The sequence below is a fragment of the Necator americanus genome, chromosome II (genome assembly GCF_031761385.1).
Source record: "Necator americanus strain Aroian chromosome II, whole genome shotgun sequence".
Taxonomy (NCBI): domain Eukaryota; kingdom Metazoa; phylum Nematoda; class Chromadorea; order Rhabditida; family Ancylostomatidae; genus Necator; species Necator americanus.
Genome location: NC_087372.1, coordinates 5374134 through 5386599, shown reverse-complemented (window position 1 = coordinate 5386599; position 12466 = coordinate 5374134). Strand labels below are relative to the sequence as shown.

The window sequence follows — 12466 nt, the reverse complement described above, 5'->3', positions numbered from 1 at the left end:
GCTGTTATTTTTATTTTTTAAAAGTTATGCATATTTTTTTCGCATAAAGTAGAGTACTGAAGACCAATAATAAATGCCTTACTCTCGTTGATATACGCTCGAAGATCCATCCATAACAGCAACTTATAATCGGATTTAGTCCGTGAATATCTTTGGTCATTAACGTATTAACGTTGATGCACCTGCATTAACGTTTTTCTCCGGAAACTTCTGCACTGGTCTCGTGCAGCGCAGTCAGTCGGTAAGGAGCTTCCGCTGTAACTGCAAAATCGATGGTTGGTTCAAAACCGACCTGGTGCCAATCAAGAATTTCATCCCTTCGGGGTCGACAAGTTGGTACCACATTTGTTTTGGAGGATTAAAATACTGACATGACACATCGGCTATCGCCCCCCAAGTAACTGCTAGGCTGCTCTCTTTCATTAAACTCAAACGGTTGTGAATTGAAGGTCGATCCCGTAGGCACACTCCCGTAGAGAGTGATCAACATCGTGTACTTTATTCTGTACCTTTACGCTAACTCAAACACCATACTTTTGAAATTTCTGAGTCTCGCTTCCACTTTAATATTTTAACTAAAATTTCTTGCCATATTTCTCTTCGTTTTTTTTTATTCCTAGGACACTTATGCCTCGATTCCTAGGTTAAATGACACGTATGCCTTGGCCTTCTCAACTTCTTCTCTGCGTTGTTGTTTCCAATTTCGGTTCCAGAAGCAGAAAAAGCTCACCGCGAGCCTTTTTATCACTGCACTTGCTTTCGTTTTTTCCCCTCGTCCCCTTGAACTCCATTATCAAAGGGATATAATTTAATAGATTCTTTGATTTCGGAAGGAGAAGCAAAATATAGTTTAGCATTTAAGGAAAAAAGAATTTTTGTTGAAGGGGTGTTACTCTAAAAGTGCAAACAAAGAAATTTGAATGATAGATTTAGGCTTTTTGATATTTACCATATCCATGACAACACGCATCACTTTTGTCTGTCTTTTCATTGCAAATCCATCAAATTTGTTTTTGGTGATTGTTTCCTGGAGATTGAATTGAAATAAACGCTCTTACACTTTATCTGTCAGCTGATAGGAATTTCCTTATTTGCCGACCATTGTATCTTGGAGGATACCGCATCCGATTTGCTGGGTACCAGTATTCGGAATGTAACGCTAAGTAGCAAAAAAATTTAACAGCACTTTTTTTTGGGGCGAGTGTTCCCTCGAGGCGGAGGAGTTTTCCTGTTGACATTGCCATAATCAGATAGAATAGCGTTTGAATATGTATACAACATTTGTAGGTAGAAAACAAACATTTTTTCCTGAAGGTGTCAAGCTCAACTTCCTTTGTGGCCGGGGAACGGTAAAAAAAGCATACGCAGAATTTTCCCGCTAGCGCCTCCGAGATACTTTTACTTATCCGCTGAATATGTCCTGGGAGACGTTTACATATGACGTTGGCGCAAAAATAATGCGCGTTTTTTGTTGCCTCATTTCTGTTTCTGTTTTTCGTCATCTTCACGGCATTTTTTTTGCAGTTACACTCATCTTTAATATTAGAACATGGTGTTTTGCAGCGCATTTCTATGTTGTATGTTGGAGCTATTAGTGCTGAAATGGTTTCGAAGGCGAATTAGTATTTGGTCAGTACCAAGGCTTAGGAGATAATATGTCCAGGCATGATTTTCATCAAATCTTCTACGAGTACAAGCTGAGCAGGTCTGCTGCGGAGAGAGCTCGGAATATCAACTCTTGCTGTTCGTGGTGAATGAAGCGCTACCAAATCCTTAGTCCAAAGGTGTTGGTTGCAAAGATTTTGATGTGGCGATATGAGCCTCGAAGATAAAGAGAGTCGTGGCCGCCTTTCTGAAGTTGACGACCACATGCTGAAGGCAATCATCGAGTATGATCCGCTTAAAACAACATGAGAGATTAACCAAGAACTAAGCGTTGACCATTCAACAGCCGTGCGTTGTTTGGAAACAATTGGAAAGGTGAAAAAGTTGAACAAACTGGGTGCCGAATTCTATAATTCCTGCTATGTAAACTTGTTTTTTTTCTAAGAACTCAGAGATAGAGGAAGTCCCTATCTTAAACATCTAGTTCCCAGCTTTTTATCACTTTCTTCCGTTCTTATTTATTTACCTGTTTCACAAATACCGATGTTATTCGTAACTTTTTTCTTGGAGACAACTTAGGTTACATAAGTCCTGGAATTTACAGGATATTGATGGTCCCCTCTCTGCACTTCAAAGCCGGGATGTTATCTGTTTCTATCAAAATTTTTCATATGCGTAGCTTGAAGGTATTTTATGCATCTTTCAGTCATATTTCAAGGGGATCTTTCTTGATCCTGGTACGATTACAAATTTGAAAACAATCATACAATCTTTCCTCATCATATGTCTGCTCTTCGTGGATCGTAGTGTTAGTTCCACCTGAGTGGCTACCGGTAATTCCCTATTTTTCCTTGAATCTCACTGTAGGTTTCTACATAGCATGATTTTTGCATTTATGTGAATTGCATTGTTAGTGTTTCTATGATTTTAGTTACGACCATGAATGATTTTCTTTCTATGATTGCGAATTTGAGTTTATGATTTTTATCTTCAAAGATTGTGGCAACAATTTCAAGTTATTTCTCTTGTGCTCCTTAGGAGCAGACCTTTTCGTTGTTGTAATCAGATAGAATAGCATTTGAATATTTGTGAGGTGCATAGGCCGAAAACAAACTTTTTTTCCCTGGAATCAGCACCATGCTTAAAGTTTTTGCTCAGATTAAGGAAAAAAAGGATAATAAAGCGCTCAATAGATGAGGAAGGATATAATGCCGGAGTTTTTAAAACAGTACACCAAAGAAAACATGCTGATTCCCATGAAAAAAAAGATAGTGTAGATGGTCTATGCCATATTTGCTAACATTTTCTATGCTTTCCTATCTCATCTACTTTTTAACTGAAAAGGTCTCAACTGGTATTTATTTATTCATTTCTATTTGTCTATTTTATCTGTTATATGGCAATATAATTGCTATTGCTCTCACTGGTTCCCGGTCATTATTTCTTTTTCTAGGAAACGGGAATAGAATTCTGCTAGGATCTGTGCAACCATTTGGGTACTTTCTGCAAGAGTTTGCAAGAGTATACAAAAAGGCTGTTGCCAAACCATTACTTGAAAAAAAAAAAAAACCACTGTCTGCTAAGTTTAACATTCCTAAGTTTTCTTGCTTGGTTTCATTCCTCAATCGCATTTTCGTCTGTTCGAACGATTGTTTTCCTGCTTTTTCGCATCACAATAGCAGAAGTCTTGCAGTACAGCAGGCAGTGAAGCAAATGACTGGAATTTCTTTGAAATTAGCTTATCAAGGTTAGTGCTTTGATATCAAGATAATGTAGATGTGTTTTACCGAGCTGAATACAGTATCATCTACAGTACTATGGCAATTCCTTTAAAAGGCGAAATGTGGTTGTTCTGAGCAGGGTAGAAGCCGTGATGCCACGGAGGTCCGTATGGTCGATCTGGCTCTTTCTCCGATGCGATTTCTTTTCGACTTCCTAATTTTTCCAATTTCTTTTGTGTTTGATTTGGCTGGAGCTTTAGGAGGGTACATGTGTGTCCTTTCATTTTTACCTTTAATTCGATGGCTTCCTCGTCTTCCATCTACAAAACACATAGGAACGGCTGAGTTGGATTCCGATGCCAATCTTGAAGCATTACGGGCGAACACAAACTTCTATGTAGTTAGGGAGGCCACGCAGGTACATTTGTCTTATTTCTTGTGAATTATGGATTTTATTTTGGATGCGGCAAGCTAAAATTTTCAATTTTCGATTTTTCCCATAAGGTAAGGAACGATTCATGTGATTCACAAGTCATCTCTGGTGTAAAATTTTTTCATTTTCCTCCACAAATTGCTCGACTCTCAGTTACTCAGAGGTTAAAGTTAGAGTTAGGTTAGAGGCTCACATTTTGCCTCAGGAAAAAAAAACCATGTAATTTTTGTTCAGAAACACAGAAATTTAAGTCTTAGACTCCTTACATAGTACTGCACTCTTCGGTACACTCATTCGATTCGATCGAGGCGAGATCGCTTCCCCAAATGTCTGCCACGCTTTGTCGGCCATCCTGCTTCCGTGTGTTGCTTACTGTACTTCATGCAGATCCTGCAATGTTTACAGTATCCATGCATGTTTGTTTCCTAGCAGATTACTCCCAACGTGCGGATGCTGTGAAATTCCCTCATTTCCCACACCTTCAATCATTTTTCTCACTATTACGGCGGGGGTCGTAGCGATATCCAGGACATAGTCAAACTAGGTTTTCCTGATTTATTCGTCTATTTATCAGTTTGTGTACTTGATTATGCACTCAAGGTGTTCTCGCGGATAAAACTAGAGTCTTAAAACAGAACAAAACCGTAACGAAATAGAGTAGTGCTTTGGATACAGAAATTCTGTGGCTAAAAATGACAAGAGGAGGTAATATTCTGTATTTAACTAAAGTTATAGGTGCCCTTGTATATGATTCTTCGAGCCATCCATCATCGCGACGAATGTTTGACTTACGGTGCAGAAATATGGCTTAATATATGTTTTCTTGTTTTGCCAACGAGCTATCGGTGAAACTTTATCCGTCCTCCCTAACGTTTCGCTGTTTCACCTCGGAATCATGTACTGGTTTTGTTGAGCAAAACCAAGATTGTTATTAATCTTTATTCTGGCTAACGTTTCGGTGTCGTCGCCTTCTTCAGAGCCTAGAACTTGGTTTACTAGCATCATGATCATCTTGATTTTCCAGGCTCTGAACAATGAGACGACGCCAGAACGTTAGCCAGAATAGAGATCAATAACAATCTTTGTTTTGCAAAACAAGAGAACTAGAACAAGAAAGAAAGAAAGAAAAAAAAAAGAAAAAGAAAAAAGAAAACTAGTCCATAATTCAACTAATGCCATGATCCAAAGAGGGTCGAAACTGGTACCCAATCTCATCCTTATCAAGGAATAATTCCACAGATAAGTGGTGCTAGGGTACCACGTTCTGAGCTTTTCAACTCACAGACGTGCCTCACTCACAGACTTCTCTGGTAAAGGAAGTGCGCGGTAGAGTTCATGTAATAGACTGAAAAACCCAGCGTAGGTCTGCTCATCTTTCCCTTGCCTTCGTAAAAAAAATGGCGGAAGATGCTATTTTCTACGACGATCTCAGTTGTGACGTGCCGTCCTTGTGTACGCGCCGCATCGAAGTGCGAGCGGTCGAGGATCAATAATGCGTTTTGCCTTTCACCAACCTATTTGAGTAAAATCAATGAATAGGCTGCTAAAGGATCAGAAGTGCGCATAGTTCTAACTTACTTCGTAGGAAATTAAGTGATTCTCACGCCGCTATATTAGGACGATTAGGGAGGGAAGAGCGGCACCACCCCGATCCAGCAATCCACAATCCCATCTCTAACTTTTCCCAAGGATTTCCTCACGCAATGGATTCAATCAAGATGGAAAAAAGTGCGGCGACCCTCCGTTGTACCTTAATATCTATGTAGCGTGGAATTTTCTAGACTCGTAATCTTGACGACAACTTGTTATTTCCTTGATTTTCACCACGCGGCTTCCACGTGGCGTCTCAATTCCACTTTCTTTTTTTGTATTCAAATGAGATTTAACCCTCAAGTATTTTTTCTGTGGGAATGATACAGTAGAATAGCTAATTCTTCAACAGAAGGCGAAAAAGACAATGTCAGTGACAATGTGATCTTATGATCTCTACCATAAAATCTACACAAAATTAATTATCTAATCTAAATTCGTGAGCACGAGCTCTATCGATTCGATATGATAAGACCTCTCAAAACCTATCACTTAAATACTTTTCGAAAAAAAATTACTTGCGGCTACACATTAACAAGGCTGAGTCCGAGATAATTGAGCTCCAAGGAATGATTTTTGACATGAATGTATTTCTCGGGAAGTAATATTATAGTTACATATTCGTAATCTAAATAGTATTGCGAACAATTTGATATTTCTTACGGTTGTAATATCATTACTTTGAAGATGTTGAGAAATTGACTGAACTCACATGTTTCAACTCCAGAAAACATCCATATTAATGGCTTAGAAATTATTTTTTCAGAAATTCTGCAAGGAAACTATTTGTTGTAACTATTTGTTGCTCTTTCCCCTCGATCTTCTAACTCGACAGAATTTTTATAATGGAACTTCATAAGTTCTCTTATAATTGAAGTTTCTCATTTCTTCACTGGCTTCTATAACTAATATCATTATCATTGTGTGAAACTAATCTGATAATAAATCATGATATTGTGTGTTTAATTTATTTGCCATTTCTGTGACATTTACATGATTTACTGCATGATTTTTCTGAACCACAGACAAATACCTACAAATTTTATCATTTTATTTGATTCAATTTCTATAATGACTTAGAAAGCCTTCCAAAATATCAAACAAAGTCTATTATGTTAAGTTCATCCTCTTTTTCTTACCCCTTATCTTTTACCTTTTTAATTTTTTGCGGGCTAATACCCAATTTTAAGGAATTACTGAGATCCTGCAAAAGCGACAAGAACAAAAAAACAAACAAACTGGCTGCGTTGCCGACTCCACAGAAGTTCAAAAGCAACCGAAATTTCTTACTCTTTGTCATGAATCATCGTTAACTCATGTGACAATTGAATATTAGAAATGAACAAGAGATTACCTAGACATGAGATGTTTTGTATATTTATTTGATTATTTTATTCACTATTTTTGCACATTATATTCTACATTTTATGTACAGTATTATTTCTATTCATTATATCAATTTTATTTACCATAACATTATTTTATTCTGTCATTTATTTATCTATTTTTACTCTTTATTTTATTTTATTTCTTATGATTTGGTTGCATTTTTTGGGATGAAGACCCCTTCATGTTTCAAATAATTAGTGAATGCTTCATTTTTTTTAGCACATTACTCAAATTTTCGGTGCTAGAGAGGCCAGAATAGACCTGAAAAATAGGAAAAGATATATAAAAAGAAAGAAAAAGATGATAAAAATGAGTAGAAATATAGAAATTGTTGTGTTGTTACAATGCATCATTGTTCAGCTTTTGAACCCAGCGGTTTAGCGCCGTATCGGTCTTCTATTTAACCTTTGGGTCATATACATATGTTTGTGGATATCTGAGAGTACATTCTAGGTTTGGGTATTTTGTCTTGTTGACTATTGAAGAAATTTCATAAACAACTCTGCCACTGATTTTTCTTTAGCTGAAATGTCTTTTTTAGGTATTTTGAAAACAAATCCAAGATAATGTTGTTTCGCGCGATGGTTGTGGTGTTTGAATAAAACGGGCCTAACTCAAGCGACAGCGACCGACACAGCATGAGGCAAATTTCGCTGTAGGTCGCGTACAAAGTCTATGCACTTGTTGTTATGTCTAGACGCGTATGTGCTTTAGTTCAAGGAACGAATTACGGACGAATCCACAAACGGGCTATTTCCGTCCAGTTATATAGGAAAATATATTTAGCAACGACTTCGACGTGCTTTAATGGGTCATTTCCATTTTTGAAGCAATGAGGGAAATATGGTCAATTTTTTTTTGCAAAGGAACTCACAGGTCGTTAAAAGAGCTTACGAGATATGCGACCCGGTAGAAAGTGCCTCTATTTTATCTTTTACAGTGTTAAGCATAATTTTCACTCCCTCAAAAGTTACCAGTTATTTCGGAAACTTCTCAAAACTTCGTTTCTCTTTTCTTTTTCTCTTCTCCTCATCTACTGCTACTAAAATGTTTTCTTTTTAGCACGGTTTTATAGAAAGGAATGATGTTGGCGAAGAAGAATAATGTCAAAAATGATTTTGTGTTGAGATTGAATTTTAAGGAAAACAAGAAGAAAATTTCCTCACGAAACTGGCGGAATCCTAGGAAGTGTTGAGATCAACACTTCATGCTGTCAAACAAATCACTGAAGAGATCAAACCTCAAACTGTCAATCAATCATCATGTCATTCAGCCAGGAGGTGTCATGTTACGCTTTTTCATTTACCGCTTTCGCTGAGATTTTCTACAATCAATTCAATCAATTCTTTTCTTTTAATTAATCCTTTTTTACTTTTAAGAAATTTTACTCCTATTTTTCCACAGATACACACAGTGATCTTATCAAACTCCTTTTTCTCTTCTTTTTTTGTCAAGGCTAAGGATGTTCCCCAACTTTTTTCTGACAACATGACTCCAGAGTGTTGAGGTTTTATGTATTTTTTTTTGTTACTTGCGAAGTTTTGAACCATTTTTGAAAGATTCACGACTCTTCTGAAGTTCCCATTTATCGTTCTTTAAGAGGCTCAGTGAGTCTTCTCTTCGAAAGTGATCAGTTTAAACTCGTTCAAATAATAATGATCCGAAAAATAATATTCAGTAAACTGATGGTGATACTAGTATCACGACAATAAAAATACGTGTAAAAATGCATTTCTCTCTCTATAGTATCATTCTGTCCACTTTTTTTTACCGTCGAAGATACTTACAGAGGTCAATTTCGAATCTCTCAAAGTACGGACCAGTAATCCTGTGGGGAATTGTTTTTGTTACTTTTCTGGGAGATAAAGTGATAATTTCTCATCACTATCGATTTCTCTTGCTTATGGTCGCGATGAATTCGAAATTGCTTGATCGTTTTTTCTTTATGTACTTTTCGCTTGTTTTCTCTTCTTAATTCTTCTTCACCTCCATTCCTAGGATTTTCTCGGGCTGCCAACAATGCTTAACCATTCTCGTAATATTTTGATCCTAGCGCTGATCAAGAGTTCATAGTTTCATAGTTCCGAGAAGGATCATTCCCCTGAATCATTCGTATACCATGTGATTACGTTGAACTTAGATTTTCTTGACGCATGATGCAATCGTACAGAACCTGAAATTAGCAGCAATTATTTCATGGTGATCGTTTTCGTGACGTATGCTCCGCTCCGTTGAGTCACATGAATGAACTCAATTAGGGCAGATCAGTTTTTGCCGGATCTTAGCGTGAAACTTATTCAACGTTGGGAATGAGATGAAAAAAGTTATTATTATCAGATTTAGTGGGAGGAAGCAGGGAGATCACGAAAAGCCACGCGAACATCTCTATGCTGATCGCAGCATCGTTTTGCATATAAGTTTCACAATAATTACAAAAAGTTAAATATTTTCTTGCAAGAAATTTCTCGTTAAAAACGTTAACTTCAAAAATTAGCTAGAGCGGAATGTTTAAGGTACTAAAATTACTTCATCATCACTTCTTTTTATCTTACTAGTAATAGTTTTTTCTTCCTTTTTAATTTAATTTTGTTTTTTATTTTATGACAGTTTCTTTTTTGGTTCCACTTGGAACTTCATGATTATGACTTCTACTATAGAATAGAGTTAGAGGAATGTAGATTCAATAAATAACTTTAAAATCAAATAATAATAAAATAAACAGTAAATGAATAAATAACAAAAATTTAGTAATTTTATCCATCTGAGTTATCACGGTGACAATGACAGCACCATCAAGATCTATGTCTTCACGAACCAGAAGTTTTTCTCTCAGAACCAATTCACAATCGTTCTCTTTGAATCCGTGTGAACATTTCCATCCTGGTAACTTCCTCAAATCTCAAGTGTTTTGGCGTAATTTCTTCGATTCTGAGTGCTGAGGCGGAGCAGCTCTCGATCTTTGATGAATCTCCAGCTGTTTATAATAACCTTTAGTGCTTGTTGCTCGTTCCCGGGCGGGTCTCCCCGTGATCCAAATTCTATGGCTTCGACTTTAATCGCTGCTTAGATTAGCGTGTTCACGATTTGTCATTCGCGCATATTCAGCCGCATTCACAAAGAATATGCGCGTCAGTCCAATCTTTGAGCTCCAAAAACTTTTCCCGTCCAACTTCCTGAAATATCCTTACCTACTATGCGGTTCTTTCCTCATTGTTCTTTTGCTGTCTGGAATTGCGGAAGTTCTTGCGGTAGCGCTATTTATCGGAACATTTTTGAAATTGAGAGAAAGACCTCATGTTAAAATTTTACAGGGAGAAAGAAAAGAACGTCTACGCCCATAAGATACATAAAAAAATTTTATTGTATGTGTAGTTTGAATCGTTTTTACAAGCGGAAATTTTTTTTTCGAAGTTATTGTTATTTTTAAGTTTAATGACTTTGACTATACGTTCAATGCTAAAAGTAATAGTTGAAAGTTCAATTACTATAATATTATTAATATTGTAGGCTGTTTTAGGAACGTTAACGACGTTATCATTTATGTGTAACGTGTGCATGCGAAAATGACGTCATCTACATATACGAAGGAAAAGTACATAACTCAGCTTTACGTTTATGTTTTCCTTCTTTTCTTGAAGAGACCTTTCATGCTTGTGAGCTTTTCTTTACGATATATCACTAGCAAAGTAGAACTCCAAGAAATAAAAAAATCCCAGCGTTGAAAAAATAATTTTTTTTATTATTTTTAGGTGTACGATTATGCTTTCTCTCTTCTCCTGAAAATCCCATGAAAGGTATTTTTTGTGTTTATGTTTTTTTTTCTTTTTTAGAAAATCCCACGAATTCCAAGAAAAAGAAGAAAACATAAATTTACACTTAAAAACAATAAAAATGAATAAAAATAGAACAAAAATAAAATTTTGCAATAAAAGTGTAGGTTTTGGTGAAACAAGAGAGTATGTTGCTGTCGTGAGGCACCTTACGAACTCGTATGGATGCTTAACTCAGTCTTATTTCTCTTTTTTGCTTAATATAAGCTCTTTTAGCTTAACTTAATTCCCCCATGTTCCTCTAAACCTGATCCGACAATTAAAATTTATTCTTTCGTTCGTTTCCCTCGTAGAATGTTTTTTTGTTCTAAAGCTTGCTGAATTTTATATTTATTTATTTAGCATATTAATATTAATATATTATTAATATTTAGCATCATATAAACTTTGAAAGCAAGAAGAAAAGACATAAATTGTCTGAAATAATCCGGAAGTTTTGAGTATATGAATGTAATGATGGAATCATGTGATCTTAATTAAGAATTGTATAATAATTTATAAAATAATGTAGTTTGAAAGGAAATAAATTCATTACGGAATTATAATTCCTATATAGTTTGAACAGTAGAGGAATTGCTGTAATTACACAGTCACATCTTTTTTTTTTAAAAAGTCTAAACCAAAAAAACCTTCTGAATAAAATTATGATAATGTAATAATTTTTTAGTATATTGTAATTATATAATAAACTGATTGATTAATACTGAACCAATTTATAACTAATTTGTTATAATATGTTGTTCTTGTAATATTCTCTTTTTAGTAGCAGCACATACAATTAGAGATTTTGGACAAGTTTATCAGTGAAATTTCGTGTTTTTTCTTTATAGTTTAATTTCTAAAGAATTCAGAAGATCAAATTCTACTAGGAAACCAACACGTCCAGTTCATTTTCATTATTGTTTCATCGAAATGAAATATGAGTCATTTTAAGGACGCGTTGATCTCGTTCTCGTTGAAGGAAACCTATAATTCACTTCAAACATCTTCCGAAGCCGACCTCATCGCTCTCTGCTGACGTCTTGGGATTAAGTCTCACATCAAAATTAGTCGAAACGTAAGAAAGAAAACGTTAGAACAAGTATAAGCAACTAACATTGATTCGCGTAGGGGAATTCTACTAAAATTTATAGAAAAAACTTTGAAATTATTATTAAAAACTTTAAATAAACTTTTAATAAACTGAAAGTCTATTTTTTTCTATAACATAAACAATACTTGAAAAGTTAGTAACTAAAGCAGTTCTATTCATGTTTTTGTGAGGCTATACTTATTGGCGTATGGTTCCAAGATAATCAAAGACAATAGTGGAATTAACATTTTGTGGAAGCTCGGGAAAATTTTTACTGTAAAGAAAATTGCGTGCATTCATATATAAACTTTACTTACCTTTCCAATTTTTTTTTAAAGTAAGTTTTTCAAAACAATTTTACGTACAATTAAATAACGAGAGGATTACAAATACGTTTAGTATTGCAAAACTGAAGTATTTTATTTTGAGACTAAGGAAAAACTATGTATAATGGAGCTTTTCATGGAGAGTTTTCCTGGTTTTTCTTTTTTAGGAGATTCCTCAATTTTTTTTTAGAAATTTCTTGAAGAAGGTACTACTTTCAAATTCACTTCAATTACAAGACGCTTACAGGTACGTCTTGTGTTGCGGAATTGAAGCATTTTCTTGAGACTAAATAAATGAGGTGGTAAAATAAACAGTAACGGTTGACATTGTGATTCAGATCGAGAAATGTTCCCAAAATCGGTAGTGGTTTCTGTAAATTTCTTTGAATAACGTCCTGACATCGAATTCTTCATTTCATCGAGTCTACAGTAAAATAACCTCTGCTCTTTCGAGAAAACCAAATCCTGGGTAACCAGAAATGCTACTACAATTGTTGACA

At 35.4% G+C, this 12466-nt stretch overlaps 1 protein-coding gene across 1 annotated transcript; it reads left to right on the top strand.

The window, feature by feature from the left end:
- Positions 1-2216: 2216 nt before the first annotated feature.
- RB195_016922 (uncharacterized protein) lies at positions 2217-10286 on the top strand (the record flags this gene model as incomplete). The annotated part of the gene is made up of 3 exons (XM_064183673.1): positions 2217-2291; positions 7924-8018; positions 10256-10286. 3 exons carry the CDS (start codon positions 2217-2219, stop codon positions 10284-10286), a joined length of 201 nt encoding a protein of 66 aa, XP_064039554.1.
- Between the last annotated feature and the right edge of the window lie 2180 nt (positions 10287-12466).